This window comes from Corvus moneduloides, chromosome 30 (genome assembly GCF_009650955.1).
Source record: "Corvus moneduloides isolate bCorMon1 chromosome 30, bCorMon1.pri, whole genome shotgun sequence".
In the NCBI taxonomy this organism is placed as follows: domain Eukaryota; kingdom Metazoa; phylum Chordata; class Aves; order Passeriformes; family Corvidae; genus Corvus; species Corvus moneduloides.
The window spans coordinates 2,687,806-2,711,502 of NC_045505.1; the positions used below are offsets into that span (position 1 = coordinate 2,687,806).

Below are 23,697 nucleotides of genomic sequence, written 5' to 3' on the forward strand. Positions count from 1 at the left end.
CAGAACTGGAACCACCTCAGGGTCTCCAGCCCCTCCAGGTGTTGGCTGTTGGTGGAATTGGATTGAAAGACTCTGTCTGAGGGGGTTTTAAAAAAGTAACCAGGGGAAAAGGCTGCTGCCTCTCGTGGGTCACTGTAGGAAGGGACTGGGGCGAGCTCAGCTCTTTGAAAACTTTGGTTTCATTCCTCTTGTTGCACCTTGTTGTTCTCAGTCCAGTCTGGTGGTGACTGGCAGCCTTGTCTAGTAGTGAAGCTTTTCCTTTCTGTCCCCTTCCTTTCTCCATGCTTTTTTGGTCCCTGTCCCGTCACTGTGGAACCAGAACAAAGCACAAGCAAAGCATTGAACTTAACAAGCTTTCCTTGAATTGGTACTGGCACCACTCCCTTGGGTGCTTCAATTATTGCAGTGTCCCGCTGCTTTGCCACTAATATTCTGTCCTTTTGGTGCTTTTTGTCCCATTTGGGATTGAAATAGTCTCCTAAGAAAATGCAAAAAAAAAAAAAAAAAAAAAAATCGTGCAGTAAAAAAATCAAATAAAGGTTGTTTCGTATTAATGGATTTCCCAGGTGCTCTTAGAACGTGGGGCTTTGTGCTAAATCCCAGTCAGCTCGTAATCAGGGATACTGCAAGAGAGAAAATGATGCATTTGAAATAAAAAGGGAAGGGAGTAGCAGTCGCAGTTTGAATTCAGGGTCTGAGCGGAGCAATTCCATCTGGATCCTTCTGGAGCAATTCCACCTGGATCCTTCTGATCTTTGGGTTTGCTGTAGTGTCATGGAGCCCAAATTCCAGCACAGGAGGAGCAGTGAGCTGAGGAGGGATCCTCAGATTCCCTGGGAAGTAATAGAAACTCACGAGCTCCAACTCCAAAGGAGATGTTTCTTCTCTAAGACCTTCTCCTGCTGTTAGTTCCTTGTGTCCTTAGTTTAATTCTAAACTCCAGTCTACAGTACAGGCACAAAGGAAGAAAAATGAATGGTTAATTAATGGTTAAATTGTTAATGGTAACACAGAGCGTTAGCTGGGCTGGGTTCGGGTCCCACCCAGAAGTTTGATCACAAAGCCTAGCACTAAACCTGGAGATAAAAAAAGCTATTTTTAAGCCATGCTGGGGAGAAGATTTCTAATGTACAATCAGGGAATTCTCGTGCTTAAAGTGGGGAATTTTCACCACGGGAGATTTGATAGTTACGACTGCAGCCCTGGTAGCTACCTAGACCCAATTATTTTTCCTCTGTTTTGACTTGGAGACCAGTGTCACTGCCCCATCCAAGCTGACCAATCCCTCTGAGCCAGGGACAGAGATCTGAAATGCCTTTGCAAAGGAGACTGAAACTGTAGTTCTTTGCTTTTCTCTCCTCCATAGCAATCTGCGTTTCCAGGAGCTTGCTCTGCTCTGAGCTCGGCCAGGGAGTTTGATAGTGATGCTGTGAGACGTGCATGTGTTCTTGTCAGTCTGCACACAAAAGCCATGTTCCTCCTTTCACTCCTTTTGGAAAGCTGTGGAGATTTAATGAACCATAAATGGCCAGATTCCAGGAGGATATCAGGATATTACCCTTCTTTTGCTTCATGTGGTAACTGGAATAAATCAATGTATTCATAAGAGGGTCTGACCCGAAAGGTGCTGCTGGTGTGGTGCTGGTGTCCAGCAGCTGAGCATCCTGTTGGGATGAAGGGAGAATGAGAGCAGAGGAATCCATGTGCAGCCTGGTGGGGCTCTCACCTGTGTCTTCAGACCTGCTGGCTGTAGCGATGAGTTCGTGACGCCGTTTAGCACTCGGAGAACGGGAGATTCACTGTCCACGTCACCGTGGTCTCCAGTTCTCCTCCATGCCTCTATCTCAGACCAGTTTGGGTTGGGAGGGACCCGAAAACCCACCCAGTCCCACCTCCTGCCGTGGGCAGGGACACCTTCTGCTAGACCAGCCCTCCGAGCCCAGGCCAAGCTGGCCCCGAGCACCCGAGTGGGTGTGGTGACAGCAGGCCATGCGTGGGTGGTGGTGGCTTCCAGCAAGGGGTGGTGTGGCAGGAGAAGGGAGCAGGACGAGCTGTGGCTCATGTTCTACCACTGAGACCCTCCCAAGCCCCCGTGGAGTTGCGTTGTCTTTCAAAACTAAGGCAAAGGGGTAACAAGAGTTTAGATTCTGTTCATCTATTAAAGGAATCTAAATTAGGAGATCATAATAAAAGATTTAATATCCTGCTGACCTGCCTCTATTAAAAGCCTCAGAGCTTACATTTGGTCGTGTGTTGGCCGGGGATGCTCAGGGACATGGTGCTCCCAAACTGTGAAAGGCTAAAATTAGGAAGAGATGAGCTCTCACAAACCCCATCCTTGTTCCTGCTGCGTTTGCTGCCGTTTGGAGGAAGGAACATGGCTTTTCTGTCTTCTTGAGCCTGCCAAGCTGCATGCTCAGCTCTCTGCCTGGGACAACATGACTGGCCTTGCTTAGTCCACAGTATGATCTTGATGTTACTCAGTGCTTAGTGTGACCACAGTGATGCTGGGCTTGGTCCTGACCCCACTGCTGGGGCCCTTGGTGGGAGCAGGATCAGGCCCCGGAGTGAACACAGCCTTGTTTGAACGTGGGGAATGGCTGGAGGGGCTACTGGCTGATGAAACCTATTGAATCCACGAGCAAAAGCGTCCTCACACGTGGCTCTGAGAAAATTCCATCTAGGAGCCTGTTTGCTACGACAGAGAGTCTGAGCCCCCCTCTCTCTTTGGGCAATGAAAACGATACAAAAGAATTGTTGCTTTATTGAATCCAAAACCCAAACTCTGCAAATCCAGCGGCGTGGCCTGTTTTATTTTGAAAACAGAGCTTCCCCAGGTGGCTTCGAAGCAGAATTTGGGACCGCTTGGAATAAGTTCACTGCCAACTTCTGTGTGGAGCAGCCACCACCGATGTGTCAGTGGCCTGGTCCCCTATTCCCCCCCCAAAAACAGCTGTACTGATGCTTGCTGTCTCCTGCCTCGTGTTTTATACTGAAACTTTTTCCCACCCCTTCCAACACAGGTGGTTGTCAATGCCTTGGTTGGCGCTATCCCTTCCATTATGAATGTCTTGTTGGTCTGCCTTATCTTCTGGCTGATTTTCAGCATTATGGGGGTTAACCTGTTTGCCGGGAAATATCATTACTGCTTTAATGAAACATCTGAGCATCGCTTTGAGATAGATGTTGTTAACAACAAGACAGACTGCGAAGCTCTGATGCCACCCAACTCCACAGAGATCCGATGGAAGAATGTGAAAATTAACTTTGACAACGTTGGGGCAGGATATCTGGCTCTTCTGCAAGTTGTAAGTTTGGCTTCCTACCATCGCCCTGGGAGTGGGAAATACAAAATGCATTTTATGGGCTTCCCTCCCTGGGAAATGCAGTGGCCCATTAAGCCCACCCGGCTTGGGGCCGGAATGGATTTGCCATTTTATATTTCTTCTCTTTCCTAATGTATGGGTCTCCCAGCCCCAAGTCTGTCCACTTCCCCTTGGTCTGGTTGAACCTCATGAGGTTCCCGTGGATCACCTACTTGAGCTTGATTTATGTAATTTTGATTAAGTGGAAAGAGGAATATTGAAATAATATTAAAGTTCACGGTACAGGGCCATTAGGAGTCCTTGACAGAGCTGGCACAATTCAGGCTTGTTCTTGTATTTTGGGTGAATTCTGCCTCAGGGAATGTGTGTTTTCTTTGCCAGGCTACGTTCAAGGGCTGGATGGACATCATGTACGCAGCTGTAGATTCCAGAAAGGTAACATGCAAACAAACTCCCCTCCCCCTTATTTCTGTCTGCTCTTTTGCTTTGGTAAAATCAAGAGGAGAAGTTGTAGAACTGTGCTTGTAGCATTTATTTCATGCTGTGATTGTTTTGTTTGCTCTGGTGGTCTGATGAGTTAAAAGATGCTCAAGAAAATCCCAAAAAGGGAGGTTCTTCTGGTTGCTTTTTTTGTTCTACTCCAACTGGAGTAGAAATACAGCGAAGGAACGAATACAATGAAGTTACAGATTTAGTCATTAGAATAAATGATGGGGAGGAATTAGCCAGAAGGTCCCCCATGAATCTTAAGTCTGTAAGGAAGTCTGAGCATGTCTGGGTTGGAGTTCTTTCCTCGGGCACCTCTCTGGTTCTTGCATGCTGGAATCATGCAAATACCATGCCTTCCTTTTTGGTTTCAGTTTTTTCCCCCTTCTATTGTCTTGGTTTTATATGAAAATATTTTTAAATGCATTTCCTTGTCCTGCACTGAATGCAGGTTTGAAACAAATATGACTGTGCCAGGAAAGCATAAAAATGTTCTTCTGGTTTTTGATCTTTTTGGTCTTGCATCTTCAAAAGAAATAGTTTGGAAACACGACCAATCTCATTCTGCCCATATTTGTATGATGTCTTTGAAATGTCCTTTGTTCCTCTTCTTATCTCCCCTTCAGCAAGAAGAGCAACCCAAGTACGAGGACAACATTTACATGTACATCTATTTTGTTATCTTCATCATCTTCGGTTCCTTTTTCACCCTGAACTTGTTCATTGGTGTCATCATCGACAACTTCAATCAACAGAAGAAAAAGATAAGTGATCTGTGTTTGCTGATTCGAGCTCAGCCCTGTTCCAGGAGTGTTGGGTCTTCAGGCTGGTGGGTTTCTCTGCAAAATAAAGTCAGTTTGGGGCACAAAGCAGCTTTCTTACAGCTGGGGACCTCTTGGTGCCTTGTGGGAATGGCTGAGCAGACTCAGGGAGCACAACACGCAGCCCAAGGCTTGATTTAAACTACAGCCACATGAAACACTTTCCCTAGACTACATTTTCATGCATTTGGGGGTTTTTTTATGCCTTGACTAAAATACAGGCTGGAAGCAAGATGTCCTCCTTGCCTCTCCCTTTCTCTCATATCCTGCTTTTCCTCAAGCCGAGGGTTTGCCTCGTGCAGCTCCTGTAAAAGCCCTCACACCTCACAGCCGTTCATCACAGAGGGGAGAGAGGGGTGGGGAAGGAGGCAGTGCAGGGGGACAGGTCATTTAGAGGAGAAACAGTCATTTTTAGAGAGAGATCAGTACAGCCTGGGTACAGTGCGAGTTAGTTCTGTCTGAAGTGGCTGCCACCGGCCTCTCACCTGGCAGGTCTCCTCCTGCCCGAGCTGGGATTTACTCCTTTCCCTTCTGGTGTGTGTGAGCTGATTGTAACTGCTTTTCCTTTTGCCCCTTTACTTTGGAGGTCAAGATATTTTCATGACGGAAGAACAAAAGAAGTACTACAATGCCATGAAAAAACTGGGCTCGAAGAAGCCTCAGAAGCCCATTCCCCGACCTCTGGTGAGTGTGTTAGAGGGAACTCAGGGAAAACCTGAGTAGATTTCAAAGGAGCTTTGGCTCCAAAAGCATCCTTTGTTCTAACTCCTGTTGGACTCCACATCGCCCTGTTCTTGTCCTTGTGACTCGGGAATCACCTGCAAAGGTTAAAACACTTGCACTGGGGTTGGTGTTAATCAGTTCATCACTTGAATCAACAAAATAATCCCAAAACATCATCCAGGCCCTAGAGGGGCCCTAGATGTGGAGTAGGAGCCTCCTGGCACTAGCAGGGGGACCTTTGGCAATTATCTGGCCTTGGGGGCTGCACTGATGGAGAACTAAGCTCCTTTCCCTGGTTTCTTTTGAAAGACTTTGAATCCCTCAGAAAGCCAGAAAGGGTTTGGGGTTGAGTGCCTTAGATACTGTAGGGATAAAGCATGGATGAAGCACCCTGCTTCTGGGTCTGTGGTGCTGCCAGGACACAAAAGAGGTTGGATTCTCACCCTGGTACCCATCAGGTGGCTGCTTTCCCCAGCTGTCACTGGGAGGGCATCACCCTCCCTTTGGGCTCAGCAAAGAGGAAGATGCGCTGCTCGTAGGGGTGGAGTGGCGTGTTGGGGTGTAAATAATGGCATTTTCCTGCCTTTGCCCCAAGCAGTCTGGCTTGTGGACAGGGTTTGCCTTGAAAGCTTTGTTAAATACTGACAAAACGACGTCCTCGTCCCTCTTTCCACCAACGGTGAAATAATTTGTTGACTAATGGTAAATGAGGAAGAATCTCCTCCCTGTGAGGGCGGGGACGCCCTGGCACAGGGTGCCCAGAGACGCTGTGGCTGCCCCTGGAAGTGTCCAAGGCCAGGTTGGACATTGGGGCAGGGGGTGGAATGGGATGGTTTTAAGGAGGTTTCCAATCCAAACCATTCCACACATGCACGATTTTTGTTCAAACTCGGTTCCTTGTCTCTTCCGTTTCCCAGAACCGCATCCAAGGAGCCGTCTTTGACTTTGTCACTCAGCAAGCCTTCGACATCGTCATCATGATGCTCATTTGCCTCAACATGGTGACCATGATGGTGGAGACAGATACGCAGAGCAAGCAGATGGAGGACATCCTTTACTGGATCAACTTTGTGTTCGTCATCTTTTTCACCTGCGAGTGCGTGCTGAAGATGTTCGCCTTGCGGCACTACTACTTCACCATCGGCTGGAACATTTTTGACTTCGTGGTTGTGATTCTGTCCATCGTGGGTAAGTGTGACACCGGTTTGAGGTCTTGGGGTGCCAGGCTGTTTCGGCGTTTGCAGGGTAGAACGTGTTCTTGTCTTCGAAGGGGATGTGTAGGTACCAGGACTTCAAGGTTCCCTTTAAGCCTCGGGAAGAGACCGTGGCAAAATTTGTCTGCCTGAAGTCCTGACTGATGCCTCTTCCCTCTGTTCTGGCATTCCTTTCCAGCTGTGTGGAGTAAACCACTTGACAATTGCTCTCTCTGTCTTTAAAAACTGAAGTTTCACTCACCTCATCAGAATATTGCAACGCTCAGGAACCCCTGGAAGCAGCCCTGCAGGGCTTCCTGCCACAGCACGTGACTTGTTTGCAGTTTGTTTGGATGCTGAATCCATGTTTCCTCCAACAGGTTTTGAGTTTTTTAGCATCTAGTCTGCAAAATATGCACAACCTCACAAATGAATGGGAGTAAAGCTTGGCAGGGCACAAAGCACGTTGACAAACCACCAGCCTTCAGACCATCCCGCAGCCTAAAACTCAGCCCCAGTTTTTGCTGCTGCTTGGAATCAGGTTTATCTTAAACACTTTTAGCACCTTCAGAGCAGAGTCCTGGCTCCCATGGCAGCGTTAGGCACTGAGAGCAGATGTGCCCAAGAAGCAACTCGTTCATCCTTATCCAGGAGGGATGAAGCTGAACCTCTTTCCCTCTCCATGTAGGAGAATTATTTAGGGAGCCAGAGCATTTAGTAAAGACCTAGAACCACAGAATCATGGAGCGTCCTGAGTGGGAAGGGACCCCCAGGGATCATCCACTCCAACCCCTTGGCCCTGCACAGACACCCCAACAACCCCACCCTGGGCATCCCTGGCAGCGCTGTCCAAACACTCCTGGAGCTCTGGCAGCCTCGGGGCCGTGCCCATTCCCTGGGGAGCCTGGGCAGTGCCTGACCCTCCTCTGGGAGAAGAACCTTTCCTGATATCCTCCCCTGGCCCAGCTCTGGCCATTCCCTCGTGTCCTGCCACTGGTGACAGGGAGCAGAGATCGGAGCTGCCCCTCCACTGCCCCTCGGGAGGGCTTAACCTGCCTGAACGTGAGACCTCTCGCTCGCAGAGACCCTCTGAAAATCCAGCCAAGGTGTTCCATGGGCCCCCTCTGTCACTAGGCTCAGAGGAAGCAGCGGCCTGTGCCGTCTCCATTGTCACACTTGTTGCCTCTCTTCTTTAGGAATGTTCCTGGCTGAAATCATTGAGAAGTACTTTGTGTCACCCACTCTCTTCCGAGTGATCCGCCTGGCTCGCATCGGCCGCATCCTGCGATTAATCAAAGGAGCCAAAGGAATCCGCACGCTGCTTTTTGCCTTAATGATGTCCCTGCCTGCCTTGTTCAACATCGGCCTCTTGCTCTTCTTGGTCATGTTCATCTTCTCCATCTTCGGCATGTCGAACTTCGCCTACGTCAAGCATGAGGCTGGCATCGATGATATGTTCAATTTTGAGACCTTTGGCAACAGCATGATCTGCTTGTTCCAGATCACCACCTCGGCTGGCTGGGACGGGCTCCTGCTGCCCATCCTGAACCGGCCGCCGGACTGCGACCTGGACAAGGAGCACCCGGGCAGCGGCTTTAAGGGGGATTGCGGGAACCCTTCGGTGGGGATATTTTTCTTTGTGAGTTACATCATCATCTCCTTCCTGATTGTGGTCAACATGTACATTGCCATCATCCTGGAGAACTTCAGCGTGGCGACGGAGGAGAGCGCAGATCCGCTCAGCGAGGACGACTTTGAGACGTTCTATGAGATCTGGGAGAAGTTCGACCCCGACGCCACGCAGTTCATCGAGTACAGCAAGCTCGCGGACTTTGCTGACGCTTTGGAGCATCCCCTCCGCGTCCCAAAACCCAACACCATTGAACTCATCGCCATGGACCTGCCTATGGTAAGTGGGGACAGGATCCACTGTTTGGACATCCTGTTTGCCTTCACCAAACGTGTCCTGGGGGACAGCGGGGAGCTGGATATCCTGAGACAGCAGATGGAGGAGAGATTTGTGGCTTCCAACCCTTCCAAAGTGTCTTATGAGCCCATCACCACGACGCTGCGGCGCAAGCAGGAGGAGGTGTCGGCGGTGGTGATCCAGAGGGCTTACAGGGCTCGTTTGGCACGACGGGGCTTCATCAGCCGAAGGCCTGCCACCACCAAACTGGAGAACGGGGGAGCTAACAGGGAGAAAAAGGAAGGCACCCCATCCACGGCGTCCCTGCCGTCCTACGACAGCGTCACCAAACCTGAGAAGGAGAAACAGCAGCGGGCGGAGGAGGGGAGGCGAGAAAAGGCAAAGAGACAAAAAGACACCAGGGAATCCAAGTGTTGAGACAAAAAAAAAAAAAAAAAAACAAACAAAAAAATTAAAAAAAAAAAAAAAGTAGAATTGTACGAATTCAAATATTTGCAAGTGAAAAAAAAAAAAAAAAAGATTGTTTACAAACTTCCTGAAATATATCAATACAGAACAGCTGTGGAGACACTTACCTGAAGATCTTATACCAAACATAGTCTGCTTACTGTGTGACAGCGTTGCATCTAAAGCAGTGACCTACCACCTGTTTAAAGGACCCTGTAAACAAACATTTAAACACAAAAAAAAAAAGGAAAAAAAAAAGGATTTTCTATTGTTTGGGCAGGTGGATACTGCATGTTCCACATCAGTCAATGCAACTTAGGACAAACAAGCAAAATAAATCACACCCACACCCACACCCAGAGAAACAAAACCCGCTGCTGGGATTCATGTATTTTCCAAAGCAGCCCCAAATGGATTTTATTTTCCCATTTTGTTGATTATTCTCGGAAGAAAACCCAGAAGTCACAATGTTAATGGGTTTGTTCATGCAAAACTAGATTTGCATTTAGTTAAAGCAGCAAAAAAAAAAGAAAAAAAAAAGGAAAAAAAAGAGAAAAAAATTGAAAAAGAGTTAAAACAAGTAGAACAAAAAAAGGAAAAATGAAACAAAGCACCCATTAAGCCCACTGAGTTATCATAGTTTATTATTTGAGATTTATTATTTGCATTCTACTTTCTACATGGGCTTTACTTGGTTTGGGAGATGGGGTAATCGGGTACCTTCAGCCTGGAGCCAGCTCGGGCTGATCCCCCCCCAAAAACAAAGTGCTCGTTAACGCGTCGAAGCGATTTGCATGACGGCATGACCAGGGACCATGCATGAGGAACCATAACCACGAGACACGCAGTCACCTGTCCACAGAGGTGTGTTAAGCCATAAATTCGAGGCACTCCACTGAGTATCTACCGCACACTGTATTTGGAGAGAAACCTTAGTGATGCTCCTGCCCGGCACCAGTCCGTCCCAGTTCACAGAGAATCTTCCATAAACCTGCCAGTAGAAGAAAAAAATAAACACCTAACAAAAAAAAAAACCCAACAAAAAACCCCAGACAAAAAAACCCCCGAGGTAACTCTAAAACCACAAAAACCCCCAACAAAACCCAACGAGCAGATGAATGAATTGTGTGTGTCTGTTTAACAACTTTTCGACTTTCTTTTCCATACAGCCATGGTTTTTGCACACTGAAATAGAACAAAAATTCAAAATGCTGCTCTGGACCTCACCAAAGGGGAGAGGATAAATCTGGGAACGGCTTGTTATCCATGTCACTGTAAATCCAAAACCTAGGGCTTCAACCAGCCAGCAAGGTCAGTCGTATCCTGCAATATTTAGCATTAATACTATGAATTACTGTTCAGCCTCCATCCTGCAGTGTAGACACTTCTTTTGGTAGAGATAAATGTTAACAAAAAAGAAGCAGCAGCATGTTATCTCTGCTAGTAGGAATTCGGGGAGCTCACCCACAGCGATCCTGCCCCCAGGGTCGGGGATGGGCTTGGGACTCGCCCTCGCTTCTCCCGCGGCCACCGGGACTCCTGCTCGGGTGTGGGGACGCAGAGCTGGACCCCGGCGTCCTGCTGCTCTTGGTGGCCTGGGGTGTAGCCAGGAGGGGTTTTGGGGGCTGCAGCCCAGCAGGGGCCCGGTGCCTTCACCTCGGTCCCGTTCCCCGCAGCTGCAGCGGGGCTGGGGGCGATGGGCGCTGCCCCTGGGCTGCCCTCGCTGCAGCAGGAGGGCAGCGCCAGCCACGCCCGGCTGTTCCTGCTTCCTCACGCCCAGCTCCGTCTTGGGGTGTCCTCACGGCTCAGCCAGTTCTCAGGCCAGCCCCACGGAGCTTGGGGGTGTCTCTTCAGGGCCAGGGGCAGCGCAGGGGGGACGTTTGGACCCATCCCAACTAAGGGTACCCAGACCAGTGGAAAAAAAAAAAAAAAACCACAACCAACCCCCAAGACGCCAGAGCTCGACGGGAGCATGAATCTCAGTTTGCAGAATCCCATAACCCAGAAAATAATGACAGGAATCACCTAAAAGAAACCAAACCCAAGCAGGAAGCCATCCAGCAGCCATCTGTGCCACCTCGGCATCCTCGGGGCGGCCCCGCCACCGCCACGGCACGGGAGCAGGTCTGCTCCACAGCAGGGACCTCGTCTGTCCTGCCTTGCCCTCGTTGCTCCTAGGATGGGATGTATAATAACAATAATAATAATAATAATTAATAACAATAATAATGAAGAAACAAAAAAATCTACATACATATGTACAGGCTACATTGTAAACAGCACAAAAACAAAAACAACAACAAAAAAAACCAAACAAAAAAAAAAAGGAGAAAATAGCTGAAAAGTGTGGTTGAACTTTTTAAGAGAATATTATAAATACTGTAATATATCATTTTATTTTATTGGCATGCCTTTTTGTAAATACAAAGAACTACAAAAATTATAGAATGGCTTCTGGCTTATGCCATTGTCCATGGTTATTTTTATTTTTTTAAGATTTTTCTGTTGTCCTTAGACTTTAGATAGCCAGGAAATGTCCCCCAAAGGAAAAAAAAAAAATAACAACAACAAAAAAATCCAAACAAACCCCTAGTCCCCCCCAAAATAGATTTTAACAAAAGCTTTCTTGCAAGTGATATTTGCAGCAGCGAAAGTGTCTATTTTTGGGTTCCAATGTGCAATAAGTCGACCACTTCTATGCAAGATTTGGCTGAACTTCATAATTGTTCTTAGGCTGGGCTGAGTCTTGTGGGTGACGCTCGGTGCGTTAGCGTTTGTGCTGGCAACTCATGAAGCTGCTCGATTACTTTAAAATAAAAAGTCCCTTCAAACTCTGTACAGATACGATTTTTGTTGTAACGTTTTATCAGTACGAGGTGCGGCAGGTCCCTGAGCAGGAAGGGGGAGAGGGAGGAGATCCTTCAGCCTTCTGGCGGCCGGAGTTGGTTCTTCCGCTCAAAAAAAGGAGTTGAAGGGGTGTTTGGGGGCTGGGTTTCTCCTTTAGTTTCCTCCCCGGGGGAGCAGGAGTGATGGGTTCTCACTGGGTGAAGCCGAGGTTGGAGGAAATTTGGGGGCAAAGAGGCACGGGGACCTTCGTGTCCCACCCGGATCTCCAAATTCAAACAGCTGCACGGAATTCACGTTCCGGGTTCAGGGGTTTGGGAGCGAAGTTTAAGGAGGGGGTGGTGTCGTTAGAAAGATGTAGCCAAAACTCACAACCACTTCAAGTAGTCCCCTTCCCTCTCCCACCTCTAAAATCCTCCCTTTTTGGGTTAATTTGTGACTCCAGAAGTGCGGAGGGGAGGGTGATAATGAAATGCCAGTCCAAGCTGCTTTATTCACTTTGCCCTTCACCTTTTTTTAAAATATGGAAGCCAATGTTGAAAAAAGCAGTTCAGGTAACCCTGTGGTGTTCCGTAGAGGCCACACCTGAGTCTGAATGATTTTTCTGCTGCAAAAATAAAATAAAATTGGAAAAAAAATACCCCGCCACAAAGCAACAAGCTGTTAAAGCTGTAAAAGCTCACTAGTGAAGATCAGTGTGTTAGAAATTGCATGGTGGCTCATACCGGTCTTACCCAACATGATTAACAACCCTATAAGCCAAAAGAAAATGAAATAAACGTTACCCTTTTCACCGTACAAGGGAAGGTTGTCTTGGTGTCCCAGTTATTTCCCTGGTTGCATTCTCACTCCTCCTCCCCTTCCTCTTCCTCCTCCTCTGTGCTTCCTCCAAGGCTTTCTAGGGTGGTTTTACCAAGCAGAGGGAGGTGCAGGAGAAGCTGTTGGAAGGCTGTTGGTGTTTGTGGTGTCGGGTGCCCGCAGGTGCCCGGTGGGCGCGGCTCAGCCCGCGCTGGGTCCCCGGGGTCGGTGCCCGCTCGGGGCTCCCATTGCTGGGGCAGGTGGGGGCCCTCAGCGGGGAGGGGGGGCTCCGTGCTGGGTCTGCTCTGGCAGGGCAGGAGGTTGTTCTGTGATGGCTCAGCCTGTAAGGGCTGTAAGGGCTCACCCCCTCACCCCTCACCTGTAACCTCTTATCCCATAACCCTTCACCTGTAACCCCTTATCCCATAACCTTTCACCTGTAACCCCTCATCCCATAACCTTTCACCTGTAACCCCTCACCTGTAACCTCTTATCCCATAACCCCTCACCTGTAGCCCCTCATCCCATAACCTTTCACCTGTAACCCCTCATCCCAAACACACTTATCCCATAACCCCTCACCTGTAACCTCTTATCCCATAACCCCTCACCTGTAGCCCCTTATCCCATAACCCATCCCCTGTAACCCCTTATCCCATAACCCCTCACCTGTAACCCCTCACCCCATAACCCCTCACCTGTAGCCCCTTATCCCATAACCCCTCACCTGTAACCCCTCATCCCATAACTTTTCACCTGTAACCCCTCATCCCATAACCCCTCACCCCATAACCCCTCACCTGTAACCCCTTATCCCATAACCTTTCACCTGTAACCCCTTATCCCATAACCCCTCACCCCATAACCCCTCACCTGTAACCCCTCCCCCCATAACCCCTCATCCCATAACCCCTCACCTGTAACCCCTCACCCCATAACCCCTCATCCCATAACCCCTTATCCCATAACCCCTCACCTGTAACCCCTCATCCCATAACCCCTCACCTGTAACCCCTCACCCCATAACCTTTCACCTGTAACTCCTCATCCCATAACCCCTCACCTGTAACCCCTTATCCCATAACCTTTCACCTGTAACCCCTTATCCCAATAACCCCTCATCCCATAACCCCTCACCTGTAGCCCCTCACCCCATAACCCCTTATCCCATAACCCCTCCCCCCATAACCCCTCCCCCCATAACCCCTCCCCTGCAGCCCCCATCACTTGCCCTGGAAGGACCCAAGGAGGACCCAGCGCAGTTGCGGAGTCCCCCCGAGTCCTTGTCCCGGGAGGGGCTGGGAGGCAGCAGCGCGGTGTGGGGGCGGTGCTGGGGGCTCCGGCTCCCACCCCTGCTCTGGCACCAGCCCTGAGCCCGTGGGATCCCCCTGGACTGACAGGGACTGGGGCAGGGGGGTCAGGTGGGGGTTCCTGCTGCTCAGTGGCGCTAAAGGGCCCTGAATTGGGGCTGTGGCCGGTGGCTGCTGACCCCTCACCTGCACCCCACCGCCGGCCTCCACCTGCTTCCACTCCCGACCAGAAGGGCTGAGCTGGGCGTGAGCCTCACCGCAGGCAGGATTTAACCCGGAGTTGAATGTCCCAAGGCATCGCCTTGGAATTGCTTTTCATAGTTGAGTTTTGGTCACTTTGGAATTATTTTTCATAGGAAACATAATCGTGAGTTTTGGTCCAATTTATTTAACAAATGTGAATTTTGCTGCTCCGTTGAGGCCAGTTAAAGCAAACCCAGAGCGTGGTTGTGCCGTCCTGCACCTCCCCCATGTCACACATTGGTAACACTGGTTTAACTGGGTGCAGGGATGGAGGATTCCCAGTTCTCCCCATCTGTAAATGTGGTGGCTCATTCCCTACCTCACAGGGGTGTTGTGAGGCTTCATTAGCGACCGAGTGCGATGCGTTGAGGATCGCAGGCACTGAGGTGCGTGCAGGCAGAGCGGGGCCCTGGAGCACTGAGGGGGTGACCAAAAATGCTGCTACGAAAGTCCCGCACCCTCCTCCCGCTGTCCAACTGCGGGGCAGGGCCAGTTCTTCCCTCTGACACCCGCTCAGGCCACTGGTGTTTGCCCCGTGCTCTTCGTGCTCCCCCTTCCACCCCGCGGTTTTTCTCTCTGTTCTGTTTTACCTGGGGAGAGGAGGAGGATGGAGCTGGGGGAGGGTGGAGGAAGGCGATGGAGGAACGGGCTGGGAGTTCCATGGCTGAACTTTTGAGTTCCTTTGTACTGTACATCTTTTTACTTTGGAATTTGCAATAAAGAGGTATGTCCATCTTGTTTTAACAACTTCTCCTGACTGCCCTGTCGTTCTGTTACCTTCACTCCCTAGTCCCCAGAATCCACGTCCCCAGCTCAGACAGGTCATCGCTCCTGGGGCAGAAGCCAGGGCAGGGCAGGACTCCAGTGGTGGCTTTACAAAGTGAGGCTGGTCTGAAATGAGGACGTCCAACGCCAGCCCCTGAAGGAGAATCCAGGAATCACTGGGGGCGTGGGGAGGGAGTCACGGCTTTGAAACCCCCCCAGGCACAACACAAAGCTCATCCCAACCCCATCCTGGCATATTCTGGCTCCTCCTTCAGGGAGGTCGAGTGCTGCTTTAGGAGGTATCTTTAAATTATTTTTATATCCTGCCACGACCACCCTGCTCCCTCACCTCGCCCTATCCCTGCAAATCCACACCGCTCCAGGGAAAATTTCCAACCTGGAGCAGCCCCTGTGGTCATCGGGAAATGCTCCATCCAACGCTCTCTGCTCCACTGCATCCTCCTCTTGCTCCATCCCCTGGTGCCGGGGCTGAGCTGCTCCTCGGGCTCCCTGCGGCCGAGGCAGCCGTGCTGCGACACGGGGGGGACGAGGGGACAGATGGCAAAGCAGCCCTGCACCCCCAGCAGCGCCAGACCACGGAGCAGCGTGAGCAGAGCCTGACCTTCACTGGTGGCCACGGGGACAGCTCGGTGCCAGGGGCTGCCCGTGCTGGTGCTCCAGGCAGTGACGCTCCAATGGCAGCGGGTGCCATTTTATTTAGGGGGGATAAAGAAAAGCGTTCTATGAATTAGATTTGCTGGTCTTTGAAAGCTGCACTCAGGGTTATTTGTCCTTCCCTTGTTGGAAGGAGTGGTTGGATTGATGCAAATCATTTCTTAATACGAAGCGCGGGTTTAATTCTAATTGCAGCCACACCGGTGGCCGCGATCACACCCAAAGCGCTTCGCCTTGGTTCGATTTCAGCAGCAGGGAGAGGCCACAGACCCTCCAGGACCCCAACGATGCTGGATCCCACAGTGAGCCCCACAATGAGCCCCAGGTACTGGCTCAGCCCGACAACCCAGCAGAGAGGTTTTGTTCCCTTCCTGTCCCGAGGGGACATGGCCAAGGGAGCTTTGCCCAGCTCCATCCCTGCCACAGGCAACTCTGGCATCCAGTGACACACGGGGACATCTCCAGCACAGCTGGAGTTGGTGGTGATGCCTCGTGGTCACCTCGCCCTGGATGAGCCAAAGACGGGCCCCTCCCTGCCCAGCAGAACACACAGGGTGGGTCTCTGCATCTCAATCCCTCCACGGGGCTTTACTGGGTCTTCTTTTCCCTTTAGCGGTGCCGCCCCGCTTTCAGGCGCCCAGGAGCCTCCTCCAGTGGCAGAAGTACATCGCGGTCGCCGTGAGGAGCGTGGAGCTGAGGAAGGCTCCCAGGACGCCCAGGACCACGGGGCGGACCCAGCCCAGGAGGCCGCGGCCGTACTGGGGGGGCCGGTGCCGCTCGAAGAGCAGGTGCCCATTGCGGGGAGCCCTCCTGGCCCGCGCCCCGCCAGGCTGCAGCTGCACGGAGCTGAGGTGCTGCACGCTCCGGCTGTAGCCCTCCACGTTCCTCCGCAGCTGCAGGCTCCGGTCTTGGTTCAGGTTTTTCCCCAGCTCCCGGGCGACGTCGGAGCGCCCGATTTGGTGCAGGCCACGGACCAGGCGGTCCCAGGTGGTCACCTCTCCCGCCGTCACCAGCCAGTGCCGCAGGGCTTCGGAGCATCCCCCGGGGCTGCGGCTGCCCCAGCGGCGGCGGATGGGGCGATTCTCCTCGGAGAAATGCTCCGGCTCCGGGATGCTCAGTTCCTCATCGGGGCTGTTCAGCTCCACCTGCAGCTGGTGGCACTCGGAGTCGGCCAGCAGCTCGGCGATGCGGCCCATAGTGTGACGGCCCACGGTGGCCGCCACCGTGTCCTCACACCGGCCGCCCACGGCCAGCACGAGCAGGACGAGGCCCAGGTGCAGCAGCATTGTTTGGATGCCAGCGTGGATTCGGTGCCTCCCAGCATTGGGGTGTCCCAGGAGCCTGGAACCCCCCCTGACCTCACAGACCAGGGGCGAGGTCCCTGTCACTGGGCCCCCTTCCACTGTGTCACCTTCCAGGACTGAGCATGCCACGGCCTGGCAGCCCTCCTGGCATCCTGGCATCCCCTAACTTGGCCTTCCCAAGCCCCTGTGGGGCGGCAGGGTGTGTAGGGACACGGGAACACACCAAATGTGTCCTTAATCACCTTTGGGGACAAACCAAGGTGCTGTAACTCCAGGAGGAGCTTCGAGGCACCTTCACTGCGGACAGTGACGTTTGTCCAGCTCTCCAGCCTTTGCTTCCCCCATCCTCCTCACCCTGGAGCACCCTGCCTTCATCCGTGGGGTTTGAGCTGGGACTGTCCGGCCTCCGCAGCCTCCCCACCTCTCTGCCAGCAGCTCTGGAGCAGCGGGATGGGGCCGGTTCTGTTCCTCGGGACACCTCCACCACCCCACCCCACTCCCACCTCCCAAGGGCCACAGCAGCAGCTCCCCTGGCCCTTCCCAAGCAGAGGGGACGCAGCTGCCACCCCCCCGGACCTGCCTCTTCCTCTCCCACCCCAAAGCGACAGAGCCGAGTGGGCTTTAGCCAAGGCGGCTTCACTCGGGGTCTGGGCCAGGACCCCGCAGCCACGAGGTGGCAACGCAGCCCTGAGGTGCCACCAGTGCTCTGCTTCGAGCCGGGGTGACGATAAACTGCAATTCCCCTGGATCACCCCAAAAATCCCACTGCGGAGGCGGCGGGGCTGGCAGCAAGTGGAGAGGAGCTGAGCCCCCCTTTGCTGGAGGAGGATGATGAGGAAGATGGAGCCTTCCTCCCGTTTTCCTGGCCGAGACTCCTCAGCTCAGGTCATTTATTCACCTCGGGGGTCCCCGTAAAGGATGGGTTGTTGTGGGCACTCTGCTGCTGGCACGAAGGCTCCAGCCCCTCCTGGTGACTGGCCAGGGATGTCACCGTGTCCCCTCCCAGCCACTGGACCCCTGACCACCCTCCCACGCCGTTTCCAGCCCCCCCTGTACCTGCAGGGGCTGAGTGGGGTCTCAGCAGCCCCCAAACCTCCGGGAGCCCCCCAGGCCTGGGCTGGGTGGAGGGACCCTCCAGCAGGGCCCCCCCTCCCTCCTCATCACCCCTGCCCCGACAAGAGAGGGGCAGCCCTGGACCCCCCCATCACCCCAAGGAGAGGAACTGTTCAGGTAATCTTTTAATACTGTGTAATACTTTTTTTTTTTTCTTTTTTTTTTTTTTTAAAATACAGCATTTCTTGAGGTAGACCATCCCAGCCCTAGAGCTTGTCTGTCTCAGACATCAACAAGACATGAATTAAATACTTTCATGTACAATATGTTGCAAAATGAGGTAGAAATGGTTACAGAGAGTGTACAAATAGGATAATAATAATAATAATAATAAGTCTTCAGGAACCCAGCACGACTTTTTGGAGATGGGAGGCAAAGGAGTGCCCTGGTAATGCCCTGGATGCAAGAGGAAATTAGGAAAAATTGGGGAAAAAACCTGGCAGACACCTCTGAGGGGGGCCCCTGTGAGGGATCTGTTCTCTCTGCATGTGCAGACCCTGAGGTTTGGGGGGGCTGCTCCAAGGGGGAGGCCTTTAGAGCACTAAAAAGAATAAAAATTGACATTTCAGTGGGGCAAACCCCCACCGTGATGCAAAGAGGGGCCAGGGGATGGGCTGGGGGTTCACGCTCTGTGCAAAGCCCCTCGCTCAGCCCTGATGGGCTTTATTTTTGGGGGGGGGGGGGGGAGGGGAAGCGGGGGGGAAGTGATTTGCCCGATCTGTGGCCAGCTGCTGCCAGGGCTCCTTAGTGCTCAGAGGAGCCAGAAATCCCCGAAACTGGGGGGAAAAGGAGCTCGGAGTCAGCACCAGAATCCTCCCGGCCACGCCTGGGGGACCCCCGTGGTCCCATCCCCCAGTGCAAAACCCCCACTGGGAGGGGGATCCCTCCCAGTCCCAAGCTGGCACTGGGGTCCCCTCCGTGACCCCCCCGGATGCAGCAAAAGACTCCGGGGGGACCCACCCTGCTCCAAAAAGCGGTGCCGGCGACAGCTCCCAACCTACAGCACTAAACTTTGCACTGAAGACACGTTACTCCACCAAACGCTACAAGAACGATGTCGAAAACAAAACTTAAAATAAAATTATGGCATAATATATGTGGAAAGCACCTGAAATACATTCAAATTTCATCTTTGTAACAGCTTCAAGTTTATTTTTCCTTTTATTTCTTCCTTTCTTCACCCCCTTTGGAAGCAAATGCAGGAGGCAGCTTTGTCCCAGGTCGGAAAACTCTTAAAAAAATCTCCTTTTTCCTTTTCTGAGAAGATAAAAAGTGTTTTTAAAAAGTGTTTTTAAAAAAAACATTCTTTAGTTTTTCTGAGGTAATTCTTTTCCTGAGTAGTTAAAAAGAAAAAACGAACAAACAAAAAATACTACAGACCTTACAAAAATAAAAACCCAAGTCTAGGATATTCAACAATCTACAGCATTTTACTCCAAAACCCCCTGGTTTTGGGGTGTAACCCATTGGTTTGGGGTCTAACCCCCCCGGTTTGGGGTGTAACCTCCTTGTTTTGGGGTGAAATTCCCTGCGTTTGGGTGTCTCCCCCAGCTCCCCCTTTCCCTGATCGTCGCCAGGTGAGAAGGGGCTCAAAAGACACCCGAGGTATTTCTGTTGGGAGTAACGAGAAGCAATCAAAAAACCATAATAAAGCTTTTGGGTGGATGGGGGAGCTCCCGATGCCACAGAGCCGAACCCCAGGGCCCTGCTGGCAGCGCCGCTCCGGGGACGGATGGTGGGGAAAACAATAAATAGCTTATCCTGAGTCGTGGGCGACGCTCCCGAAAAGCCACGGCGCGGGACATCCCCGGGCGAGTCCGACACGGGCGAGATGAGGTCCGTGGTGCTGCCGGCAGGGCTGGTCCCCTGCGCTTCGGGACGAGGGACCCGACCCCACTCAGAGAACCGGACCCTAATCCCTGTCCCAAACCCGCCCCCGCCGCCTCGGGGTCCGTCCCCGCTGCCCCGCTGCCGTCAGTGCCTGGTGCCGTACATCTTATCCCACTCCAGGAACAAGTCCAGCTCCTTCTGCGAGGCGGCGGGGCGCACCTTGCAGAACGCCTTCTCCAGGTCCTGGTAGCAGGTGGGGGGTCCGGTGAGCGCACGGCGAGCGGCCCCGGCGTGCTGGCAGAGCCGCAGCAGCTCGGCGCCGGAGAAGCTCTCGGTGCGCTGTGCCAGGGCCGCCAGCTCCCGCTCGCTCAGGCAGCAGCTCTGCTGGGCCAGCGCCTGGCGCAGGATGTGCCGCCGAGCCGCGCCGTCCGGCGGCGGGATGTACAGCCGCGTGCCGAAGCGCCGGTGCGACGCCTCGTCGATGCTGCCCGGCCGGGCCGTGGTGCCGATGACCACCACGTTCTGCTCGGATGAGGTAGCCACGTTGTCCAGGTAGGAGAGGAGCTGGGACTTGAGGTTGCTCACCTGGCTGCCGTCCTCGCCCGCCCGGGCCGCCAGCAAGGACTCGGCCTCGGTGATGAGCACCACGGCGGGCTGCCGGCAGTTGGCCACGAAGAACACGGTCTGCAGGATCTTCTCGGCTTCGGCCTTCCAGGTGGAGAGCAGCGTGGTGCCGCTGAGCCTCAGCAGGGTGGAGCCCAGCTGGGTGGAGATGCAGCGGCTCAGCAGCGTCTTCCCTGTTCCACGGGGCCCGAAGAGCAGCAGGGTCCGGAGCGGGTGGCTCGTGCCGCTGTAGGTGCCGGGGCGCAGGATGGGCCACACCAGCTCCTCCTCGATGGCCGCCTTCACGGAGACCTGCCCGGCGATGTCCGACCACTGCACCGGCGGCCCCCGCTCCACCACCTTGGTGTTCACCAGCTCCAGCACCAGCGGGTCGACGTTCTTGGGCTGCTCCTCCAGCGGGGCACCGCCGAACACCAGCGCTTTGGAAGGCAGGCGCAGCGGGAAGGGGGCCCCTGGCTCGGCCGGCCGCTCCCCGTTGGCGAGGGGGGGGCTGAACTTCTCGAAGGGCTCTGCCGGCCTCAGGGGAGCGTCCCTGGCGCCGTAGGACGGCGAGACCATGCCCTTCATCTGCTGCCCGCCGTACTTGCCGCCGTGTTCTTCGCTGTTCCCAGCTCCCGCCGGCCGCTTCCCGGGCTTGAAGGCCACCTGGGGAGACTCGCCGCTGCCGCTGAAGCCGTTCCCCCGGCACTCCCCGTTGTCCGACATGGGGTAGGGGGACTTTGGCTGCTCGTAGCTGTATTTCCTGTACCTGCCCTCCCCGTCGTCCTCCCCGCCGATGTCGAACGCCTTCCTCTTCAGCGTGCCTGCCGCCTCGGTGCCCAGGGGTGGCACGGCCAGGGGCCCCAAGCCAGCGCCCTGGTAGCCATAGCCAGGGACCCCCGGCGGGCGGGCAGTGGGCGGCGGGGCCGGGATGGGGGTGGGTGCCGCGATGCCGGAGGGCAGGTAGGAGGCAGAGGGGTGAGGCGGGTGGATGCCCCCGTAGCCCGGCTGTGGCGGGTAGCTGCTGGCGGCGTAGTTGTACATGGGGCCGGAGGAGCCGTAGCCCGGCACCAGGGCGGGCGAGGGGTGTGGGGGCTGCAGGAGCCCTGAGCTGTGGAGGGCAGGAGGGTGCGGGGGGGGAAGCGCTGCCGCTGGCTGGGTGCAGTAGCTGGACGGCAAGTAGGTGCCACCGTAGCCTGAGGGGTACTCCTGAGATGCCCCGAGCCCCCCAGAGCCGGCAGCGGCTGCTCCGCAGGAGTTGCCGGGGTACACGGGATCGGCGAGGTTGGCTGACACCACCGGCGAGCCGCCGAGCCCGATGGCCCCGCTGCCGGCAGGGACAGCCGGCGGCACCACCCCCTTGGCGCCGGGGAGGCCATCGTGGATGGGGGTCAGGGGGTAGGTGCCGTCAGAGCCGTGTGCCCCCGGCCAGGGCTCCCCGTCCCCCTTCTGGCCGTTAACGGGCCCGAAGGCGCCGTCCCCGTATCCGCTGAGCGTCGAGCGCTCGTAGGGCGCGTCCAGCACCCCCGAGTACTTCTCGGCGTACCTCTTGAGGAGGTTGGAGGCTGTGAGCGCTGAGATGTCATCGTTGGCCCAGGCGTAGTTGAAGCGCTGGCGGGCGCTGGGGTACAGGTCGGACTTGTGGGCTGGCGAGGAGGTCGTGGAGGAGACGTCCAGGTGCTGCTCCGGCCACTGGTTCAGGGACTGGGCATGCTCTGGTGACCAGTGCATCTTCGACAGACCTGTGGGGACAGGACAGCACAGGTGAGAGCAGCACAACGGGAACTCTGCGTGGAGCATCCCCAAAACCTGCCCTGTCCTGCGCCCCATCGCAGCCCCGGGCTGTGAACACCTGCTTCAACCAACTGCGGATATTCACAGGATCGCTGAGGTCGGGAACGACCTCCAGGATCATCGAGTCCAAGCTTTGACCAATCCCCGCCTTGTCACCCAGACCAGAGCACTGAGTGCCACGTCCAGCTGCTCCCTGACCACCTCCAGGGATGGGGACTCCAGCACGCCCCTGTCCGCCCCAATCCAATGCCTGACAACGCTTTCTGGGCAGAGATTCTTCCACCCTGAAACCCCCTTGACCGCGGGCACCTCCTGCTGAGGTTGGTATCACCCTCTCTTGCTCCAGCTCCCGCTGTGGTCCTCCCTCAGCCCCACGTCCAGTGCCTCGGGGGACGCTGACGCCAGAGCCAGGCGGGGACCTCGTGCCCCTCTCACTCGCTGCCCGCAGCCTTTAAGCCACTTCGTGGCCCCCGCACAATAAGATTACTTAATGCTTTAATTGACTTATAGGGCACTTGTGCTTCCACTTTGGATATCAAACTTCCACAAGAGGATTTAGAGGGCGGCTCCGTGTGGGGTGAGCTGGCCTCCCCCTGCATTTACGGTCATTATCAAAGAGCTCCTGGTGGATAAACGCACGGCGCATCCTCCAGGAGCTGCCCACGGGGCTGGCTGGGCACGGGGGGCAAAGGTACCCGGGAGATCTAAAGGGGAAAATGAGCATTTGGCTGATTCTGTGATGAGTAAGACATTTTCCTTAATTTTGATTTTTTTAAGGAATTAAACCAGCAGGAGTTTCCATCCTTGCTCGGTGGGTGCAGAGCGCAGCAGAAACGTCCGGCTGCAAGTGCCTGGGACTCAGGGATTTGGGGGCACCAGGAGAGCTGTCTGACCACTGCAGCATCGGCTCGGCAGGAACGAGGTGCCACCAGCCCAACCCGCAAATCCCAGTGGCATTCCCGGCCTTTCGAGGTCAGGGAGCAGCTGCCCAGGAGAGGGACGCAGAGACAGCCACCCTCACCAGCCCCTCCCGGAGATGGGAGCACCTGGCATCCCCTGGCCCAAGGAAACCCACATCCGTGCCCGGCCCGCGGCAGCGGGAGCAGCATCCCCACACCCTGGCATGGACACAGACCCTGCGCAGCAACCGGGAACTCCCGGCTTCTCCAACCCCGGATTGACCCCCACGCCCCAACCCCACTGCTCAGCCACCGCTTAAAAATCTGGCATCCCGACATGGGCCACGGATGGAATCGCTTCTCCGAAAGCCTGGAAGAGGGTGGCCATGGCCACGGCGCGTGGTTGGAAGTCCACCACCGCGGCACAGCTCCTCCAGCTCCATCCCCACGCCCCAGAGCTGCTGCAAGGAGCAGGGCAGCGAGGGGGATGCACAGGCACGGCTTTGCAATCCCCAGGCAACCCCTTAAAGACAGGATGCGTTTGGGGGAAGAAAAACCCAAATCCGTGGAAAACCCACAGAGAGGGAGGGTGGCGG

General features: G+C 54.2%; 2 protein-coding genes across 5 annotated transcripts in view; one reads left to right on the forward strand and one right to left on the reverse strand.

The window, feature by feature from the left end:
- SCN8A (sodium voltage-gated channel alpha subunit 8) overlaps positions 1–11,761 on the forward strand; it is a 59,529-nt gene extending 47,768 nt beyond the window's left edge. For 3 of the 4 annotated variants that reach the window (XM_032093813.1, XM_032093814.1, XM_032093816.1), the window contains 6 exons: positions 3,024–3,308; positions 3,708–3,761; positions 4,439–4,576; positions 5,213–5,317; positions 6,274–6,544; positions 7,746–11,761. In XM_032093813.1, the coding sequence (XP_031949704.1) occupies positions 3,024–3,308; positions 3,708–3,761; positions 4,439–4,576; positions 5,213–5,317; positions 6,274–6,544; positions 7,746–8,893 (2,001 nt within the window). In that variant the 3' untranslated portion in view covers positions 8,894–11,761. The remainder of the gene's footprint in view (positions 1–3,023; positions 3,309–3,707; positions 3,762–4,438; positions 4,577–5,212; positions 5,318–6,273; positions 6,545–7,745) is intronic. The other variant, XM_032093815.1, reaches the window with a different exon arrangement.
- Positions 11,762–18,116: 6,355 nt separating this feature from the next.
- Positions 18,117–23,351, reverse strand: FIGNL2 (fidgetin like 2). The gene has a single exon (XM_032094257.1). The coding sequence runs from the start codon at positions 22,236–22,238 to the stop codon at positions 19,950–19,952; it is 2,289 nt and encodes a 762-aa protein (XP_031950148.1). The 5' UTR covers positions 22,239–23,351; the 3' UTR covers positions 18,117–19,949.
- Between the last annotated feature and the right edge of the window lie 346 nt (positions 23,352–23,697).